Genomic DNA, 19,916 nt, shown 5'->3' on the forward strand with positions numbered 1-19,916 from the left:
CTCCACCATCTTCCTTAGGGTTTACTTGAGGGTCATCGTCATCAGATATGGGGAAGAGGCTATTCCAACATGCCAGCAGCAAACACTCCAGCCCATGCCTAGAAAAAAGGACTAAAGTGTACAGGGCCGTCTTAACGCATGGGCCTGATGGGCACTTGCCCGGGGCCCCACGAGCATAGGGGCCCCATGCTGATCTGTGTATGTTAAGTGACTTGCAATAAATAAATACTACTTTAAAAATGTAGGTTCAATAAGTGCTTTTTTCGCAACATTTTCGGTCCCAGTGTTTTTTTCGCAACATTTTCCATCCCTAAGTGCTTCTCACAGCGATCTGTTTCGCAACAATTAGCTCCCTAAGTGCTTTGCTTTTCCATCCCTAAGTGCTTCTCACAGCGATCTGTAAGTGCTTTTCGCAACAATGTAGCACCCTAAGTCCATCGCTAAGTGCTTTTCGGTAAGTGCTTTTCGCCGGCACGACAGGGGGGGGCTGGTAGGGAAAGGGGGGTGGGGAGAGTAACGGTGGGGGCGACGGGGAGGGTGGGAAGGAGGAGAGAGTGGGGGTGGGAGGAGGCAGAGTGGGACTGGGGAGGGGGACAGCACATTTTTATTCCTGTGAGTAGTTGTCGTAGGGTCCCCAGTACACTGCTTTGCCCGAGGCCCATAATGCTGTAAAGACGGCCCTGATAGTGTATTCTGATGCCAAACTTCCTTTCTCTTTCGGTGCATTGAATTGTCAGGCACAGAGATTATCAGCGAAATTTGACTAAAGGACATCCTTACACTACAGGAAGGGACATGCATTCTGTAAACATGGCAAGGGACCACAAGAATAAAGAAAACAGCCAGAATTTAATACCACGCTAAAGTTTATTTAATCAATTAGCAGGATGTTGAATCACATACATCAGCAGAAAAACCATAAACTGTTTAGGGGCAGAGTGAGCAAGGCTCAATGCTTCTGGCTTAATTGATTCCAAAATCATCATCATCTGTTGAATAAAAAAGGCACAACTCAACATAATGAAGACAGTGATGCCACGAGGATTGTTGTTGTTAATTAAGGGCACCACCCAGCTAGTAGGGTGTTTGCAATAACTAGTAGTTTTACTCGTTTACTGGAGGTCTTATATTCTCACTATCTTTTGAGGTTTTTAAGTCAAAGACACAGGAAGTAAGAATCACCAAAAATAATCAGCAATAATATTTCTCCTCAGTTGTCTGTTCAATGTTGGTCAGCTTGTTATGCCTGAAAGTAATGGTTGTTTGTCTCCTAACCGCAGAGTGATGGTGAATATTGCTTAGAGATGAATTATATATGAATTAACAGAATATGTAAACAGAGCACACTGTAAACAATATAATAAATGAGAAAAAAATTTAGTGTGCGTATATATATATATATATGTGAGTATGTGTATACAGTATATACACACACTGAACTTTTTTTCTTGTTTATTATATTGTTTACAGTGTACTCTGTTTACATATTCTGTTGTGCTGAGTATTATTTCATTGTTCTATCTGGGACTTTTGACAATAAAATGCTCTTGACTCTTGGTTGTTAGACATGCAGAAGAATAAATCAGAAATAATGGGGGCATATGGAGAGGTAGGGAGCGTGGGAAGAAGGGCAATGGCAGGTGAGTCTCTGGCGAGAGCTGGATAATATTTTGGGATGGAATTATGCAAAGACAGTTGGTTTGGAAGTAAATTTGGAAGTAAATTATTTGTCAATGGCCATTGACAAAAAGACTATGACAATTTCCAAAAATGGGATTGGTAATTTTAGAAAAGGCTGGGTATAAAGCTGCTCGAGTGACCCAAACATGGACATGCAGGAATAATGATCATGACTTTGAGAAACAACAACATTAGGAGCAACAACAACAAGGAACTTAAGGATGGTTTATGACTGGGGGATTGCTGGTTAATTTGTAAAAATAATTCATTGCACTGTGGTGGAATAAGACAAATAGAGTGATAATGGGTCCCCTTCAAAAAAAGCTCTGAAAGGACAATATGTATATACGAATAAAACCAAGGAAATTCAAAGCAAAAGAAAGACTTAGAGGAACCTTTCCCCATTAGATTTGGTTTCCCCAATAAAGTGTAAAAGGGGCTGAACAAATGGTAGATATCAAAGTGGAAGTAGAAACCAAAACCAAAGTATTCACTGGACTAACATTCTTCCTTCAACCAATATCAGCAAAACCAGCTTACTTGCTTAGTCATGTAACTGAACATCTCTGTGTTCTGGTGGAATATCTGATACATTTGCCTAAGTAACTACAAATTAATTAATTATTTGGCCGATGAGTGTTAGGCAAAGGTTTACAAGAATCTGAAGCAGCAGATTCTGATATAGGCAACCGCTGTGTTATGGAGGTGTAGCATTGCTGGAAAATAGACCACCTCACCATTTTTTGCAACATAAAGCCCAGTGCATGTGTCACGAAACAAGAGTTGAAAAAAAAACATATTTTGGGCTGAATTATTTACTATTTTAAATAGAGATTCCATGAGAGAAAATTTTATTGCGTATCACAATTTTTTGATTAGCTATTTGTGAATTTTGGAAGGGTGAATGGTTGTAAAGTTCTGCGGGTCGTCTGTCCAAGAAAAGTAATAGTTTGGATACTTGAGGTACAAAGGACCAAATGGAACTGAGCTGCCCAATGACGGTGGAATTTGGCAGCAACATCAACGATTTATTTGGTAGTAAAAGGATGCACAGGAGGAACCTTGTTCAATAATATGCAGTAACTCACCGAGTTGGTGGAATTCATTGGCAGTCTCACAGAACCCTGAAAGAGAGTACATAAAGTCAACATTACACCTCTCACAGGGGTGGTGTCAACTGCTTATCAGAATCCATTAACAAAAAACATCGCAAAACCAACTGCTGGCAGGTCTAATATAGAGGATGGGATGCAGGAGGGTGGGATGAAAGGAAGAGATGAAGGGGAAATGACAAGGAGAGTTGGGATAAAAGGGTGATGGAGAACAATGAGCAGGATTGATGAGGAATATGATGGACCAGTGAGATGGAGGGGTGAAATGAAAAATGATGGGCTGATGAAGTGGTGAGGAAGGTTCTCAAATGTGTCCGGTATAATTTTCCAAAGCAGTATGTTCCCAGTCTAACAAGGAAGGGGGCATTGCTGGATCTACTTCTGAGGAATGAGGTGGGTAAAGTGCCACATTTTGGTGAGAGAACATATAGGGAAACGGTGATCAGAACATCATAAGATTTAGGTTAACCATAGAAAAGCAGAAGGAGAAAAAAACAATAAACACCAGCAATTGGAGGAAGGCGATTTTTAACAGGACCAGATTTGATCTGGCAGGTGACTAGCAACCAAGGTTGACAGGATTAGCTGCCTTTAAGGAAGAGATGGTTCAGGTGCAGTTGTGATAAATTTCCATGAAAAGCCAAGGAAAAGAAACATCTCCAGAATGTTTTGATGATGAAATAGATACACAGGAAGGTAAAGCAAAAAAAGCTGTGTGTGACCTGTGTTGGTTATACAGTAAATACCAATGAGGAGGAGGCTCATTATAAAGGAATCAGAGAAGTGAAAACTAAAATAGAAGAAGCAAGGAGAGCAAATGAGGAAAGTCTGAAATGCTGTAAGAACGTAGCAGCATCTGTGGAAAGAGAAACCAGTCAACATTTCAAGTTGAACACCCTTCATGAGAACGATGATTCTGTGGAGGAGGGTGAGATCTCCTGGCATCCCTAGCTTTTCTGCCATCTAAAAGATGCCAGTCAATGCTCCTCCCTTGCCTTGGTCCAACCCTAAATAATTACCAGAGCAGATCAGAACCCAGCTGTGAGGCAGCAGCTCAGCAGCTCTACTATCTGTGCCATTGTGGCACCCACCATCCTTCCATCACTAGGCACACCATCCGGCCCCTCCACGTGTCCCCTCCTCCCATTTCAACTTTGCAAAGGGACTATTCTCTTGCAGCTCCCTGGTTTATTCTTCAATTTCCACTAATTACTCTCCTTCTCACTTCCCTTTTGATTCATTGGTTTATTATTGTCACGTGTACTGTGATACAGTGAAAAGCTTTCTTTGTGAGCTACTCAGTCAAACCGTTCTGTGCATGAGTGCAATCAAGCCAGACACGTACGTGTAGTGCACGGCGCGGCTCGGCCGCGGGACTTAGCAGCGCACGGTACGGCCGCGGGGCCTTCCATCGCCCGGCTCGGCCACGGGACGTTTCAGCACCCGGTGCGGCTCGGCCGCGGGGCCTTCAATCGCCCGGCACGGCCGCGGGACGTTTCGGCGCCCGGTGTGGCTCGGCCGCGGGGACTCCCATCCCCTTGCGGGGACTGTGCAGGTCGGTCGGGGACGAGCTGTCTGTCCGTGGGCGTGGGGAAGAGAGTGGAAGTTTTGTTGCCTCCATCACAGTGAAGGGGTGTTTGGTGTTTGGAGTCACTGTGATGGACGTTTGTGTTGGGGTCATGTGTCTTGTGTTCTTTTTTTTTGTGTGACTGCTAATGTAATTTCGTTCGGTACCTTGGTACCGAATGACAAATAAAGCTCTGTATTCTGTATTCTGGAAAGAGCAAAATACCAGAGGACAGAATATTGTGAAAGTGTTTTGTCATTTCAGTTTCAGAGAGAGTGCAGACTTAAGAAAACGTAATGTCTGGATAGAGAGGTAGGTTGGAAAATTTGGACAACACCCTAGCTTGTGGGAGGACCTGTCCCAAGCAACTCTTGGTACAATACTTGTCCTCTCAGTGAGCCCCTCCTCACCATACTGGATCAAACACCCATTCCAAATGAATCAATGCTCCAGTTTAACAGGCTGCACTCAGTGGTCTCTCTGCTGCAGAAATTGGTTATTCCTTAACTTCTCCAGTTCTGTTTCTCTTACAACAGATGCAACCCGAACTGCTCGGTATCTCCAGGTTTCTTCATTGTTGCTTCTACAAGTGAACAAATATACTGTAGTTAGTTTCTTTAAAAGACTGTCCTGACATTGGGATAATTCTGACCATGGTCGGGGAACTTGAAAATGAAAATATTCGGGATGTTGTTGTTGAGGACAAGTTGGCGAAACTTCCTCTGTACAGCGTCATTAATGTTAGTGGTTCTCCCTGGAAAAAGAGAAAGAAACTGTTATAGAAGTTGAGTCTTTCAGTGATAAACAGACAATCTGTTGCTGCACAGCACTTCTCCTGTACTTAACCAGTTTTGTAACTGCCTAGAGTGTGTTTGATGGGATAGCAGCATGTAAAGGACACTTAATCAGGTACATGGGTAGTAAATGTTTAGAGGGATATGGGCCAAACGTGGGAAAATGGAACTAGCTTAGATGGAGCATCTTGGTCGGCATGGACAAGTTGGACTAAAGGGCCTGTTTCCACGCTGTGTGATTCTATGACTGTGGCTACCATAAGGAGGCTTTACTCTGTATATTAGGCTGTGTTGCACTTTCCAGACAGTGGGAGTTTTGGCCTCGCGTCGGCCAGCTTATACCTATCACTGGGAGTTCACCATCTTGCAAATGTTGATGACTCTCACCCCAATGAGAATACATTTTTTTAAATAATGAAGAGGAGAGAAAGGCACACAATCGTGCGTATCCTAATTTAGGTTTAGTTTGTGCTTCAAATATTTCCACTAATACAGGACCTGGGCATGCTTTACTCACCGTAGAGTTTGAGAGTGATTTTCCGTCTTTGCTGAAAAAAGACAATTGCATAATTGGTGTAGTCTGTTTCACTGATCACAATGTCAGTAGTAAGTCCCCGATCTGCAGAGTGAAGCAAAGACACAATCTGAAGAAGGGTCTCGACCCGAAACGCCACCCATTCCTTCTCTCCAGAGATGCTGCCAGTCCCGCTGAGTTACTCCAGCATTTTGTGTCTACCTTCGACTCAATTAGGATGTTGATTCCTGAAACAACTATGTGGGATAATAATATGGAGGCTTGAAACAGATTGCCAATTGTGGCTTTTTACTGAGCCACTCCTAGTCTATCCTCCCTCAAAATGAATCAAGAATGCAGCATTGGCAACTATCCAACCCATTGATGCCTGCCTAGGTAGTCTGGATTACTACCAGTGGATTACTACCAGTGCCACGTGCAAGTCAGAGTAGAAATAGGAGGATATTTCAGATGAATACGTGGCTTGAAAAATGGTGCAAGGGGGAGGGATTCAAATTTCTAGGACACTGGAACCAGTTCTGGGGGAGGTGGGACCAGTACAAACAGGACGGTCTGCACCTGAGCTGGAATGGAACCAATGTCCTTGGGGGAGTGATGCTAGTGCTGTCGGGGAGGATTTAAACTAATGTGGCAGGGGGATGGGAGCATGAGCAGAGAGACAGAGGGGTGTAAAATGAGGGTAGAAGCAATAGGTAGCAAGGTGAAAAGTAAAAGTGGCAGGCAGACAAATCCAGGGCAAAAATCAAAAAGGGCCACTTTTCAACATAATTGTATAAGGGGTAAGAGTGTTGTAAAAACAAGCCTGAAGGCTTTGTGTCTCAATGCAAGAAGCATTTGTAATAAGGTGGATGAGTTGAATGTGCAGATAGTTATTAATGAATATGATATAGTTGGGATTACGGAGACATGGCTCCAGGGTGACCAAGGCTGGGAGCTGAACATCCAGGGATATTCAATATTCAGGAGGGATAGACAGAAAGGAAAAGGAGGTGGGGTAGCGTTGCTGGTTAGAGAGGAGATTAACGCAATAGAAAGGAAGGACATTAGTTTGGAGGATGTGGAATCGATATGGCTTGAGCTGCGAAACACTAAGGGGCAGAAAACGCTAGTGGGAGCTGTGTACAGGCCACCTAACAGTAGTAGTAGAGTTGGGGATGGCATCTAACAGGAAATTAGAAATGCGTGCAACAAAGGTAAAACAGTTATAATGGGTGACTTCAATCTACATATAGATTGGGTGAATCTAATTGGCAGAGGTGCTGAGGAAGAGGATTTCTTGGAATGTATACGGGATAGTTTTCTAAACCAACATGTGGAGGAACCAACGAGAGAGCAGGCTATTCTAGACTGGGTATTGAGTAATGAGGAAGGGTTAGTTAGCAGTCTTGATGTGCGTGGCCCCTTGGGCAAGAGTGACCATAATATGGTTGAGTTCTTCATTAGGATGGAGAGTGACTTAGTTAATTCAGAAACAACGGTTCTGAACTTAAAGAAAGGTAACTTTGCGGGCATGAGACGTGAATTGGCCAAGATAGACTGGCAATTGATTCTTAAAGGGTTGACGGTGGATATGCAATGGAAGGCATTTAAAGACCGCATGGATGAACTACAACAATTGTTCATCCCAGTTTGGCAAAAGAATAAATATGGGAAGGTAGTGCATCCATGGCTAACAAGGGAGATTAGGGATAGTATCAAAACAAAAGATGAAGCGTACAAATTAGCAAGAAAAAGCAGCCTACCAGAGGACTGGGAGAAATTCAGAGTCCAGCAGAGGAGGACAAAGGGCTTAATTAGGAAAGGGAAAATAGATTATGAAAGAAAACTGGCAGGGAACATAAAAACTGACTGCAAAAGCTTTTATAGATATGTGAAGAGAAAAAGATTAGTTAAAACAAATGTAGGTCCCTTGCAATCAGAAACAGGTGAATTGATCATGGGGAACAAGGACATGGCAGACCAATTGAATAACTACTTTGGTTCTGTCTTCACTAAGGAAGACATAAATAATCTGCCGGAAATAGCAGGGGACCGGGGGTCAAATGAGATGGAGGAACTGAGTGAAATCCAGGTTAGTCGGGAAGTGGTGTTCGGTAAATTGAATGGATTAAAGGCCGATAAATCCTCAGGGCCAGATAGACTGCATCCCAGAGTGCTTAAGGAGGTAGCCCCAGAAATAGTGGATGCATTAGTGATAATTTTTCAAAACTCTTTAGATTCTGGAATAGTTCCTGAGGATTGGAGGGTAGCTAATGTAAACCCACTTTTCAAAAAGGGAGGGAGAGAGAAAACGGGGAATTACAGACCAGTTAGTCTAACATCGGTAGTGGGGAAAATGCTAGTCAGTTATTAAAGATGGGATAGCAGCACATTTGGAAAGTGGTGAAATCATTGGACAAAGTCAGCATGGATTTATGAAAGGTAAATCATGTCTGACGAATCTTATAGAATTTTTTGAGGATGTAACTAGTAGAGTGGATAAGGGAGAACCAGTGGATGTGTTACATCTGGACTTCCAGAAGGCTTTCGACAAGGTCCCACATAAGAGATTAGTATGCAAACTTAAAGCACACGGTATTGTGGGTTCAGTATTGATGTGGATAGAGAACTGGCTGGCAGACAGGAAGCAAAGAGTAGGAATAAACGGGTCCTTTTCAGAATGGCAGGCAGTGACTAGTGGGGTACCGCAAGACTCAGTGCTGGGACCCCAGCTATTTACAATATATATTAATGATTTGGACGAGGGAATTGAATGCAACATCTCCAAGTTTGCGGATGACACGAAGCTGGGGGGCAGTGTTAGCTGTGAGGAGGATGCTAGGAGGCTGCAACGTGACTTGGATAGGTTAGGTGAGTGGGCAAATGCATGGCAGATGCAGTATAATGTGGATAAATGTGAGGTTATCCACTTTGGTGGCAAGAACAGGAAAGCAGACTATTACCTGAATGGTGACCGATTAGGAGAAGGGGAGATGCAACGAGACCTGGGTGTCGTGGTACACCAGTCATTGAAAGTAGGCATGCAGGTGCAGCAGGCAGTGAAGAAAGCGAATGGTATGTTGGCATTCATAGCGAGGGGATTTGATTATAGGAGCAGGGAGGTTCTGCTGCAGTTGTACAGGGCATTGGTGAGACCACACCTGGAGTATTGCGTACAGTTTTGGTCTCCTAATCTGAGGAAAGACATTCTTGCCATAGAGGGAGTACAGAGAAGGTTCACCAGATTGATTCCTGGGATGGCAGGACTTTCATATGAAGAAAGACTTGATAGACTCGGCTTGTACTCGCTGGAATTTAGAAGATTGAGGGGAGATCATATAGAAACTTACAAAATTCTTAAGGGGTTGGACAGGCTAGATGCAGGAAGATTGTTCCCGATGTTGGGGAAGTCCAGAACAAGGGGTCACAGTTTAAGGATAAGGGGGAAGTCTTTTAGGACCGAGATGAGAAAGTTTTTTTTCACACAGAGAGTGGTGAATCTGTGGAATTCTCTGCCACAGAAGGTAGTTGAGGCCAGTTCATTGGCTATATTTAAGAGGGAGTTAGATGTGGCCCTTGTGGCTAAAGGGATCAGGGGGCATGGAGAGAAGGCAGGTACGGGGTACTGAGTTGGATGGTCAGCCATGATCATATTGAATGGCGGTGCAGGCTCGAAGGGCCGAATGGCCTACTCCTGCACCTATTTTCTATGTTTCTATGTCCCCACTCTCCATTACCTTCCCCATTTCCTAGTAGTATTTCTCCATGAAGAAATTATTCACTGGGCTCCTCCCAACCTTGAGCCTATTAATACCTCTCCTAAAGCCAGGTATTGCAGTGGGTTCCAGATTGAAAGTACACAAATGAACGGCCATGTGCTGTTACGGCAATTCATACACACATCATTCACCTAGTTCAAGCCAGATTAAATCTAATTAAGGTTTAGTGTAAGAATTGGAGAAATTTCAGTTCTGGATAATAACATGGGCTTTACACCCCCTCCTTGATTGTTGTATATAATTGTTCCCTTTACCTTGGCTTACATCATGCAAATAATAAAACAAATGGAAGGAGTCAGCAATTTCAAGAAAGAGTCATGATCAATGGGAGTGTTAATTGTGAAGAGGGAACAAAGAATGTCAGAATCTTACGGGCAAGAGAGAGTTATATTAAAGGGGTTGATGGGAAGAAGGAACTTGTCCGGTTCTTGTACATTGGGGGAAGGAGTCAGCAAGCGCGGAGGACAGTAATCATCGACAGGGGAAAATTAGATCTAGTCCTTAAGGGGAGAAGGAGAATAGGAGATGATCAATGTCAGAGGGTCATCCCTACAAGGGAGCAGTATAAAATTAGTGTAGGAAGGAACTGCAGACGCTGGTTTAAATCAAAGATAGACTGGAGTAACTCAGCAGGACAGGCAGCAAGTCTGGAGAGAAGGAATGGGTGACAGGTGGAAAGCAGTATCTTTAGGGGATGGAGAGACAGCCATTGGAGCGAGGAGCATTGGGGGCAGTGGGAGAGAGTCAGCCTTTACAGGAAGCTGAGAGCAGCCCCCTAGGAGGAGAGGCGGGGAGTTAACCCCTTGAGGGAACAGGGCCATCATTAGAGGGGAGGGGAGAGGCATGGATCAAGCTGAAGGGAAGAAAGTCATTCATTGTAGAGGAGAGGAAGAGTGTTAGAGCTTTATGAGGCCAGTGAAGAGTGGAGAGTAGATTAGTATTATTAGGGAGAAAGAGGGTGTGGATTAAGGCCCATATCGAGAAACGTCAGGCCCAGGATAGAGGGGAAGAGAGTCAATGACTTGAGTGATGGGTTGGGGAAGGGGAAGAGTAGATCTCAACAGGGAAGAGGCTGCGTCTCTACTGGGGTGATCCGTGTCTCACAGGGCCTGTTTTTATGCAGCACAACTCTATGAAACTCCAACATGTGGAGAGAGAAAGAAAGCAGCTCATTAGATGGAGTCAACCTTCATGTGATGGGCTTGAAGTGAGAATAAAGAGGAAAGGAGAAGAGGGTCGACACTTCGACAGTGAGGGGGAGAAACTCAGCCCTTCAGGGCATGAGCAGTTGACATGTCTTGTGTTATGAAGGGAGGGAGTCAGCATTATTGGGGGGGGGGGGGGGGTGGGCTGGGGCGGAGGGAGTCAGTCAGGAAGTAGCGGAGACAAAGCACTCTCAGTGGATGAGTGTGAGACAGTAGTGGGACCAGTGCTTTCAGGGGATTTGGAGGGAATGGAAAGTTGCAAAGCGAGAACAAAGATTTCACAAACTCTTCCTTGAGAATCTCCCAGGTGTTGCAGCCTTCTTGTAGTCTTGTTTAATGTCCCAACAGATCCCATCCCTGGGAATGAGAGAAGAGAACACACATTACATTTTGCTGCATGGCATGGTTAAAGCTGTGTTTTTTGTTAACCTCTGTAGTTAAAATCTTAGCACAGCTTAGAAACTCCACTAAGCCTTCTTTATTTGACCCTGTGGTTCACCCATTGGATAGACCTGACTGCAGGAGGATCCTGTTCAGTTGGTCAAATGGGAAAAGCCATGGCAGATTAAATTAAATCTTGTTAAGTGCAAGCTGATGCATTTTGTAAGGACTATTAAGAGTAGGATGTACACGATGAAAGGTGGGGCCCTAGAGAGTACTGAGGAACGGAGGGTCCTCAGTAAGGCCAAGGATCCCTGAAGTGGCAACAAAGTTAGATAAGGTGGCGATGAATGTATATGATCTTCATTAGCTGGGGCAGAGAATGTAAGAACAGAGAGGTTATTGTGTATCTGAATAAATCATTGGTTAGACCAAAGCTGGAGTACTGTATGCAATTCTGGTCATCTTACTGTAGGAAGGACATAATTGGAGATGGTGCAGAGAAGATCCACCAAGGTGTTCCTGGGATGGAGCATTTCGGTAATGAGAAAAGACTGGATCAACAGGGCTAGTTTTACTTGGGATGCAGTTGGTTGAGATGGAAAAAGATAGGGTTAAAAAAATGATGAGGGTATTATACGGTACATAGAATGAAATCTTTCTCCACAGCAGAGATGTCTATAATTGGAAGACATGGATTTCAGGTAATTGGCGGAGATTTAGAGGCAATTTGAGAAAGAATTTTTGCACTGACTGGGTAGCTGATGGAAGCAGAGATTCTCACATTTAGTAGGTAACCGAATGAGCACTTAAAACTTCATGAGAGAAGGCTATGGAACATGTGCTGGTACATAGGATTAGTATATTACTATTGTAAAGGATTAATGGTCAGCAGGCCTATTTCTGTGCTGCATGAATCTATGATTCCCTGAAGGTGCGAATGCTAAATATGTTCGAATGACTGGGAGACCACGGCCTACTGATCAGGAGGTCTGGTGGAGACAGGGGTCCAACTTATGTCTAGTGGGAACAGGTAGTTTAGTTTAGAGATAAAGCGTGAAAACAGGCCCTTTGGGCTATTTTACAAAGGCCAATTAACCTAGAAAACTGCACGTCTTTGGAATGTGGGTTGAAATCAGTGCACCCAAAGAAAACCCTCACGGTCACAGGGAGAATGTGCAAACTACGTACAAACAGCACCTGTAGGCAGGATCGAACCCAGATTTCTGGTGCTGTCGGCAGCAACTCTAGCGCTCGGACTTTTCCAGAGGGAGCAGGGAGTCTGAGACTTGTATAATGGGAACAGGGGATCCAGTTCCTGTCCAGAGGGGGGAGGGCTCCAACTATTGTCCACAGGGAGCAGGGGTCCAACTGGTCCAGTGGAGGCAGGGGTCTAGTTCCTGTCCAGAAAGAGCAGGGGGTCCTCTCAGTGAGATCATGAGTAATTGACCCTTGCTCTGTGATGCCAGCACAGCTCAATGAAAGCAAAGTGACTGACTCCCAATGAAAGAGAGATTGGGAAATTGGCTGAAAGAATGTTTGTTTGCACTCACAGCTTGCGCAGTGTGTTGACACGCATGGCTTCAGTCCGATCGTTCACTTTGACAATGACGGCCTCCAGCCTATGGTTATTTGTTGACAAATAGGAACATTTCGATGCAATGGCAAATAGGCGCCACACACCTGTAAACTAAAGTAAAACATCACATCCTGCGGCCGCATTGAGGGTTAAACACAGAGCATGGTTTAGTCTTCACAAGTACTCCCACAGCAGGTAAAGCAGTGGTCAGTGCAAATAAAACTCATTGCATTATCCCAATTACCTTAAATTGTGTTCAGTCTTAGCGTCTGCAGTCTCTTCGTACAACTGAAATTTCTCTGTCAATGTTGTTGCACTAACTGCCTCCATTTATGAAGCCAAGAATCCCAACTGGCATTTTAATCATTTTCTCACCTCCCAACTTCAAAGATTTCAATGCAAATTATCTCAGGTCTGTTTCAGAATCCTTTGCAAAATTGTATAATTTAGTGTAAGATTCCTCTTCCCAGACCATCCACCAAAATACAACACTTCACACTTCTCTGCATAATCTGCTGCTTGTCCACCTATTTCATCAGCCTCAAAGTCGGAGTCACACAGCACGAAAACAGGCCCTTCAGCTCAGCTTGTTCATGATGCCCCATTGAAGCTAGTCCCGTCTGCCCACACTTGGGCCATATCCCTCTAAACCTTTCCTATCCACGTATATGTCAATAGACAATAGACAATAGGTGCAGGAGTAGGCCATTCGGCCCTTCGAGCCAGCACCGCAATTCAATGTGATCATGGCTGATCATTCTCAATCAATACCCCGTTCCTGCCTTCTCCCCATACACTGACTCCGCTATCCTTAAGAGCTCTATCTAGCTCTCTCTTCAATGCATTCAGAGAATTGGCCTCCGCTGCCTTCTGAGGCCGAGAATTCCACAAATTTACATCTCTCTGACTGAAAACGTTTTTCCTCATCTCCGTTCTAAATGGCCTACCCCTTATTCTTAAACTGTGGCCCCTGGTTCTGGATTCCCCCAACATTGGGAACAGGTTTCCTGCCTTGAACGTGTCCAACCCATTAATAACCTAATATGTCTCGATAAGATCCCCTCTCATCCTTCTAAATTCCAGTGTATACAAGCCTAGTCGCTCCAGTCTTTCAACATATGACAGTCCCGCCATTTCGGGAATTAACCTAGTAAACCTACGCTGCACGCCCTCAATAGCAAGAATATCCTTCCTCAAATTTGGAGACCAAAACTGCACACAGTACTCCAGATGCGGTCTCACTAGGGCCCTGTACAACTGCAGAAAGACCTCTTTGCTCCTATACTCAACTCCTCTTGTTATGAAGGCCAACATTCCATTGGCTTTCTTCACTGCCTGCTGTACCTGCATGCTTCCTTTCAGTGACTGATGCACTAGGACACCCAGATCTCGTTGTACGTCCCCTTTTCCTACCTTGACATCATTCAGATAATAATCTGTCTTCCTATTCTTACCACCAAAGTGGATAACCTCACACTTATCCACGTTAAACTGCATCTGCCATGCATCCGCCCACTCACACACCATGCAACCTCATAGCATCTTCCTCACAGTTCACACTACCACCCAGCTCTTTGCTTTCTGTCTGTCAACCAATTTTCTATCCATGTCAGTACCCTACCCCCAATACCATGTGCTCTAATTTTGCACACTAATCTCCTATGTGGGACCTTGTCGAAGGCTTTCTGAAAGTCGAGGTACACCACATAGACCGGCTCTCCCCTGTCAATTTTCCTAGTTACATCCTCAAAAAACTCCAGAAGATTAGTCAAGCATGATTTCCCCTTCGTAAATCCATGCTGACTCAGAACGATCCTGTTACTGCTATCCAAATGCTCCGCAATTTCGTCTTTTATAATTGACTCCAGCATCTTCCCCACCACTGATGTCAGACTAACTGGTCTATCATTTCCCGTTTTCTCTCTCCCTCCTTTCTTAAAAAGTGGGATAACATTAGCTGTCCTCCAATCCACAGGAACTGATCCTGAATCTATAGAACATTGGAAAATGATCACCAATGCGTCCACAATTTCTAGAGCCACCTCCTTAAGTACTCTGGGATGCAGACCATCAGGCCCTGGGGATTTATCAGCCTTCAGTCCCATCAGTCTACCCAACACCATTTCCTGCGTAATGTGAATTTATTTCAGTTCCTCCATCACCCTAGGATCTCTGGCCACTAGAACATCTTGGAGATTGTTTATATCTTCCTTAGTGAAGACAGATCCAAAGTACCGGTTCAACTCGTCTGCCATTTCCTTGTTCCCATAATAAATTCCCCTGCTTCTGTCTTCAAGGGACCCACATTTGCCTTGACTATTTTTTTCCTCTTCACATACCTAAAAAAGCTTTTACTATCCTCTTTTATATTATTGGCTAGCTTACCCTCGTACCTCATCTTTTCTCCCCGTATTGCCTTTTTAGTTATCTTCTGTTGCTCTTTAAAAGAGTCCCAATCCTCTGGCTTCCCACTCTTCTTTGCTATGTTATACTTATTCTCTTTTATTTTTATGCTGTCCTTGACTTCCCTCGTCAGCCACGGGTGCCTCTTACTCCCCTTAGAATCTTTCCTCCTCTTTGGGATAAATTGATCCTGCAACTTCTGCATTATTCCCAGGAATACCTGCCATTGCTGTTCCACCGTCTTCCCTGCTTGGGCCTCCTTCCAGTCAAATCTGGCCAGCTCCTGCCTCATGCCTCTGTAATCCCCTTTGCTATACTGTAATACTGACACTTCCGATTGTCCCTTCTCCTTCTCAATTTGTAGAATAAAACTTATCATATTATGATCACTGCCTCCTAATGGCTCTTTTACCTTGAGTCCCCTTATCAGATCACGTTCATTACACAACACTAAATCCAGAATTGCCTTCTCCCTGGTAGGCTCCTTGTTCAGCTGTTTTAAGAATCCACCACGGATGTCCAAATGACTTTCAAATGTTATTAGACCCGCCTCAACTAGCTCCTCAAGCATCTTGTTCAATATCTTCTTCAACTTACTAGCAGCATTATTGTATCAATCATCCGTAAAGGGTTAAAAGCACGTTGCTGCTGAGGGAACTGAGACGGAGGTTCACTTCATCAGCAAGGTTGGATCTCCATTTGTACCACCATTAGGAAATAGTGTGGCTTAAAAATTGTGTTGTTACCTGCTGTATGTTAAAGTTCTGCTGAACCTGGATCAGGTCAATAGGATTCTGATTCTGTGTTCGCTGTCTCGCACCGCTGCCACCTGAAAGAAAAGTTAAACTTAAAGTGGTAAGGAAGATCAATCTGAGAGGCTCCATGGTCTGGAGGCAGGCAATGTATCTGTTGTGTGAGCTCTGTGGAATTTCCCATACTTAGAGCAGTATTTACAAGTGACAAGGTCATCTCTGGTTTATCATTAAAGAACCTGCAGCCTACAGGTTATGCTTGGACTAATCAATAGACAATAGACAATAGACAATAGACAATAGGTGCAGGAGTAGGCCATTCAGCCCTTCGAGCCAGCACCGCCATTCAATGCGATCATGGCTGATCACTCTCAATCAGTACCCCGTTCCTGCCTTCTCCCCATATCCCCTCACTCCGCTATCCTTAAGAGCTCTATCCAGCTCTCTCTTGAAAGCATCCAACGAACTGGCCTCCACTGCCTTCTGAGGCAGAGAATTCCACAACTTCACCACCCTCTGACTGAAAAAGTTCTTCCTCATCTCCGTTCTAAATGGCCTACCCCTTATTCTTAAACTGTGGCCCCTTGTTCTGGACTCCCCCATCATTGGGAACATGTTATCTGCCTCTAATGTGTCCAATCCCCTAATTATCTTATATGTTTCAATAAGATCCCCCCTCATCCTTCTAAATTCCAGTGTATACAAGCCCAATCGCTCCAGCCTTTCAACATACGACAGTCCCGCCATTCCGGGAATTAACCTAGTGAACCTACGCTGCACGCCCTCCATAGCAAGAATATCCTTCCTCAAATTTGGAGACCAAAACTGCACACAGTACTCGAGGTGCGGTCTCACCAGGGCCCGGTACAACTGTAGAAGGACCTCTTTGCTCCTATACTCAACTCCTCTTGTTACGAAGGCCAACATTCCATTGGCTTTCTTCACTGCCTGCTGTACCTGCATGCTTCCTTTCATTGACTGATGCACTAGGACACCCAGATCTCGTTGAACTCCCCCTCCTCCTAACTTGACACCATTCAGATAATAATCTGCCTTTCTATTCTTACTTCCAAAGTGAATAACCTCACACTTATCTACATTAAACTGCATCTGCCATGTATCCGCCCACTCACACAACCTGTCCAAGTCACCCTGCAGCCTTATTGCATCTTCCTCACAATTCACACTACCCCCCAACTTAGTATCATCTGCAAATTTGCTAATGGTACTTTTAATCCCTTCGTCTAAGTCTAAGTCATTAATGTATATCGTAAATAGCTGGGGTCCCAGCACCGAACCTTGCGGTACCCCACTGGTCACTGCCTGCCATTCCTAAAGGGACCCATTTATCCCCACTCTTTGCTTTCTGTCTGTCAACCAATTTTCTATCCATGTCAGTACCCTACCCCCAATACCATGTGCCCTAATTTTGCCCACTAATCTCCTATGTGGGACCTTGTCGAAGGCTTTCTGAAAGTCGAGGTACACCACATCCACTGACTCTCCCTTGTCAATTTTCCTAGTTACATCCCAATCCTCTGTCTTCCCACTCTTCTTTGCTATGTTATACTTCCTCTCCTTAATTTTTATGCTGTCCCTGACTTCCCTCGTCAGCCACAGGTGTCTCTTACTCCCCTTAGAGTCTTTCCACCTCTTTGGAATAAATTGATCCTGCAACCTCTGCATTATTCCCAGGAATACCTGCCATTGCTGTTCTACCGTCTTCCCTGCTAGGGCCTCCTTCCAATCAATTTTGGCCAGCTCCTGCCTCATGCCTCTGTAATCCCCTTTGCTATACTGTAATACCGACACTTCCGATTTTCCCTTCTGCCTTTCCATTTGCAGAGTAAAACTCATGTTGTGATCACTGCCTCCTAATGGCTCTTTTACCTCTAGTCCCCTTATCAGATCAGGATCATTACACAACACTAAATCCAGAATTGCCTTCTCCCTGGTAGGCTCCAGTACAAGCTGTTCTAAGAATCCATCTCGAAGGCACTCTACAAACTCTCTTTCCTGGGGTCCATTTCCAACCTGATTTTCCCAGTCTACCTAATTCTTCCTCTCCCTGGAATATCCTAATGTGTTCACGCCTCCCAAGCCCCACTACCCACCTTCTTCTCACCATAACCCTCAAGAATATCTACCTACCCTCTCACCTATTATTCAACTCCAACTCCATTAGAAATGAATCCAGAACAACAGAAAGTTGTCCTAAAAATGAAACTGGCACAACTGCATTAATGGTCGACAGGGCCTGTTTTTGTGGTGTATGAATCTACGTTAGTATGAAAGAGCGAATGCAGATGATACAAAGCTGGGTGGTAGTGTGAACTGTGAGGAAGATGTTATGAGGTTGCAGGGTGACTTGGACAGGTTGTGTGAGTGGGCGGATGCATGGCAGATGCAGTTTAATGTGGATAAGTGTGAGGTTATCCACTTTGGTAGTAAGAATAGGAAGGCAGATTATTATCTGAATGGTGTCAAGTTAGGAACAGGGGACGTACAACGAGATCTGGGTGTCCTAGTGCATCAGTCACTGAAAGGAAGCATGCAGGTACAGCAGGCAGTGAAGAAAGCCAATGGAATGTTGTCCTTCATAACAAGAGGAGTTGAGTATAGGAGCAAAGAGGTCCTTCTGCAGTTGTACAGGACCTTAGTGAGACCGCACCTGGAGTACTGTGTGCAGTTTTGGTCTCCAAATTTGAGGAAGGATATTCTTGCTATTGAGGGCGTGCAGCGTAGGTTTACTAGGTTAATTCCCGGAATGGCAGGACTATCATATGTTGAAAGACTGGAGCGACTAGGCTTGTATACACTGGAATTTAGAAGGATGAGAGGAGATCTTATCGAAACGTATAAGATTATTAAGGGGTTGGACACGTTCGAGGCAGGAAACATGTTCCCAATGTTGGGGGAGTCCAGAACAAGGGGCCACAGTTTAAGAATAAGGGGTAGGCCATTTAGAACTGAGATGAGGAAAAACTTTTTCAGTCAGAGAGTTGTGAATCTGTGAATTCTCTGCCTCAGAAGGCAGTGGAGGCCAATTATCTGAATGCATTCATGAGAGAGCTGGATAGAGCTCTTAAGGATAGCGGAGTCAGGGGGTATGGGGAGAAGGCAGGAACGGGGTACTGATTGAGAATGATCAGCCATGATCACATTGAATGGCGGTGCTGGCTCGAAGGGCCAAATGGCCTCCTCCTGCACCTATTTCCTATTGTCTATTGTCTTTTGTCTATTTTTTCATGGAAAGAATAAATTACAACTACTAATTATGGTTACTTGCAGAATTTAGGAGGGGCATCCTGTATTTTGGAAATTGATGGAATTGCAGATAGTGAAAAAGATTGTCAAATGATACACCTGGATATTGATTAGTTGGAAATTTGGACAGCGAAACGCCAGATGGGAGTTTAATCCAGACAAGTGTGAGTCCTTAATCCCTGAAAGTGGCAATGCAAGTGGAAAGGGTGGTAAAGAAGGCATAAGGCATATTTGACTTAATCAGTTGGGCATTGAGTATAAAAGTTGCGAATTCATGTTACTGCTGCATTAAACTATAGTTAGCCCATGTTTGGATATTGTGCGCAGTTCTGGTTGCCAGACGAAAGGAAGTGGAGACACTGGAGATATTGCAAGTCAAGTCAAGTCAAGTCAATTTATTTGTATAGCACATTTAAAAACAACCCACGTTGACCAAAGTGCAGAAGAGGTTCACAAGGATGTTACTTGAATTTGAGAGTATTAGCTATAAGGCGACGTTGGACAAACTTGGATTATTTTTCTGTAGCATTAGAGGCTGAGAGGGAACCTGATAGAAGTTTACAAAATTACAAGAGGGGTAGGGTAACTAATCAGTGATTTTTTCTCAGGATGGAAATACTAAAGGCCGTAGGTTTAAGGTGTGAGGGGAAACGTTGAATGGAGATTTGGATTGCTAAATATAAATATTTGTACTTTCCACCATACCATATGTTTCAAAAAGTCTATCTTTTATTGTTCCTACTTTATTTTTCCAATTTTCATTGATATCTTCTCCTGTTGTTGAGACTTGCCCATTGATAACCTATTTTTTCTAGCCAAAAGAAACTTTTGAGTTCTTGAGCATGCATAGTTCTGATATCTCTCCTGGACTCAGCACATCAGT

The 19,916-nt window shown here is 44.1% G+C and overlaps 1 protein-coding gene across 1 annotated transcript; it reads right to left on the reverse strand.

The window, feature by feature from the left end:
- Window positions 1–848: 848 nt before the first annotated feature.
- Window positions 849–15,941, reverse strand: LOC144608474 (complement component C8 gamma chain-like). The gene is made up of 7 exons (XM_078426267.1): window positions 15,761–15,941; window positions 12,586–12,722; window positions 10,938–11,008; window positions 5,671–5,772; window positions 5,012–5,113; window positions 2,769–2,804; window positions 849–989 (listed from the first exon to the last, which is right to left on the reverse strand). The coding sequence occupies exons 1-7, from the start codon at window positions 15,896–15,898 to the stop codon at window positions 964–966; spliced, it is 612 nt and encodes a 203-aa protein (XP_078282393.1). The 5' UTR covers window positions 15,899–15,941; the 3' UTR covers window positions 849–963.
- Window positions 15,942–19,916: the final 3,975 nt, after the last annotated feature.

Source organism: Rhinoraja longicauda, chromosome 31 (assembly GCF_053455715.1).
Source record: "Rhinoraja longicauda isolate Sanriku21f chromosome 31, sRhiLon1.1, whole genome shotgun sequence".
Classification (NCBI taxonomy): Eukaryota; Metazoa; Chordata; class Chondrichthyes; order Rajiformes; family Arhynchobatidae; genus Rhinoraja; species Rhinoraja longicauda.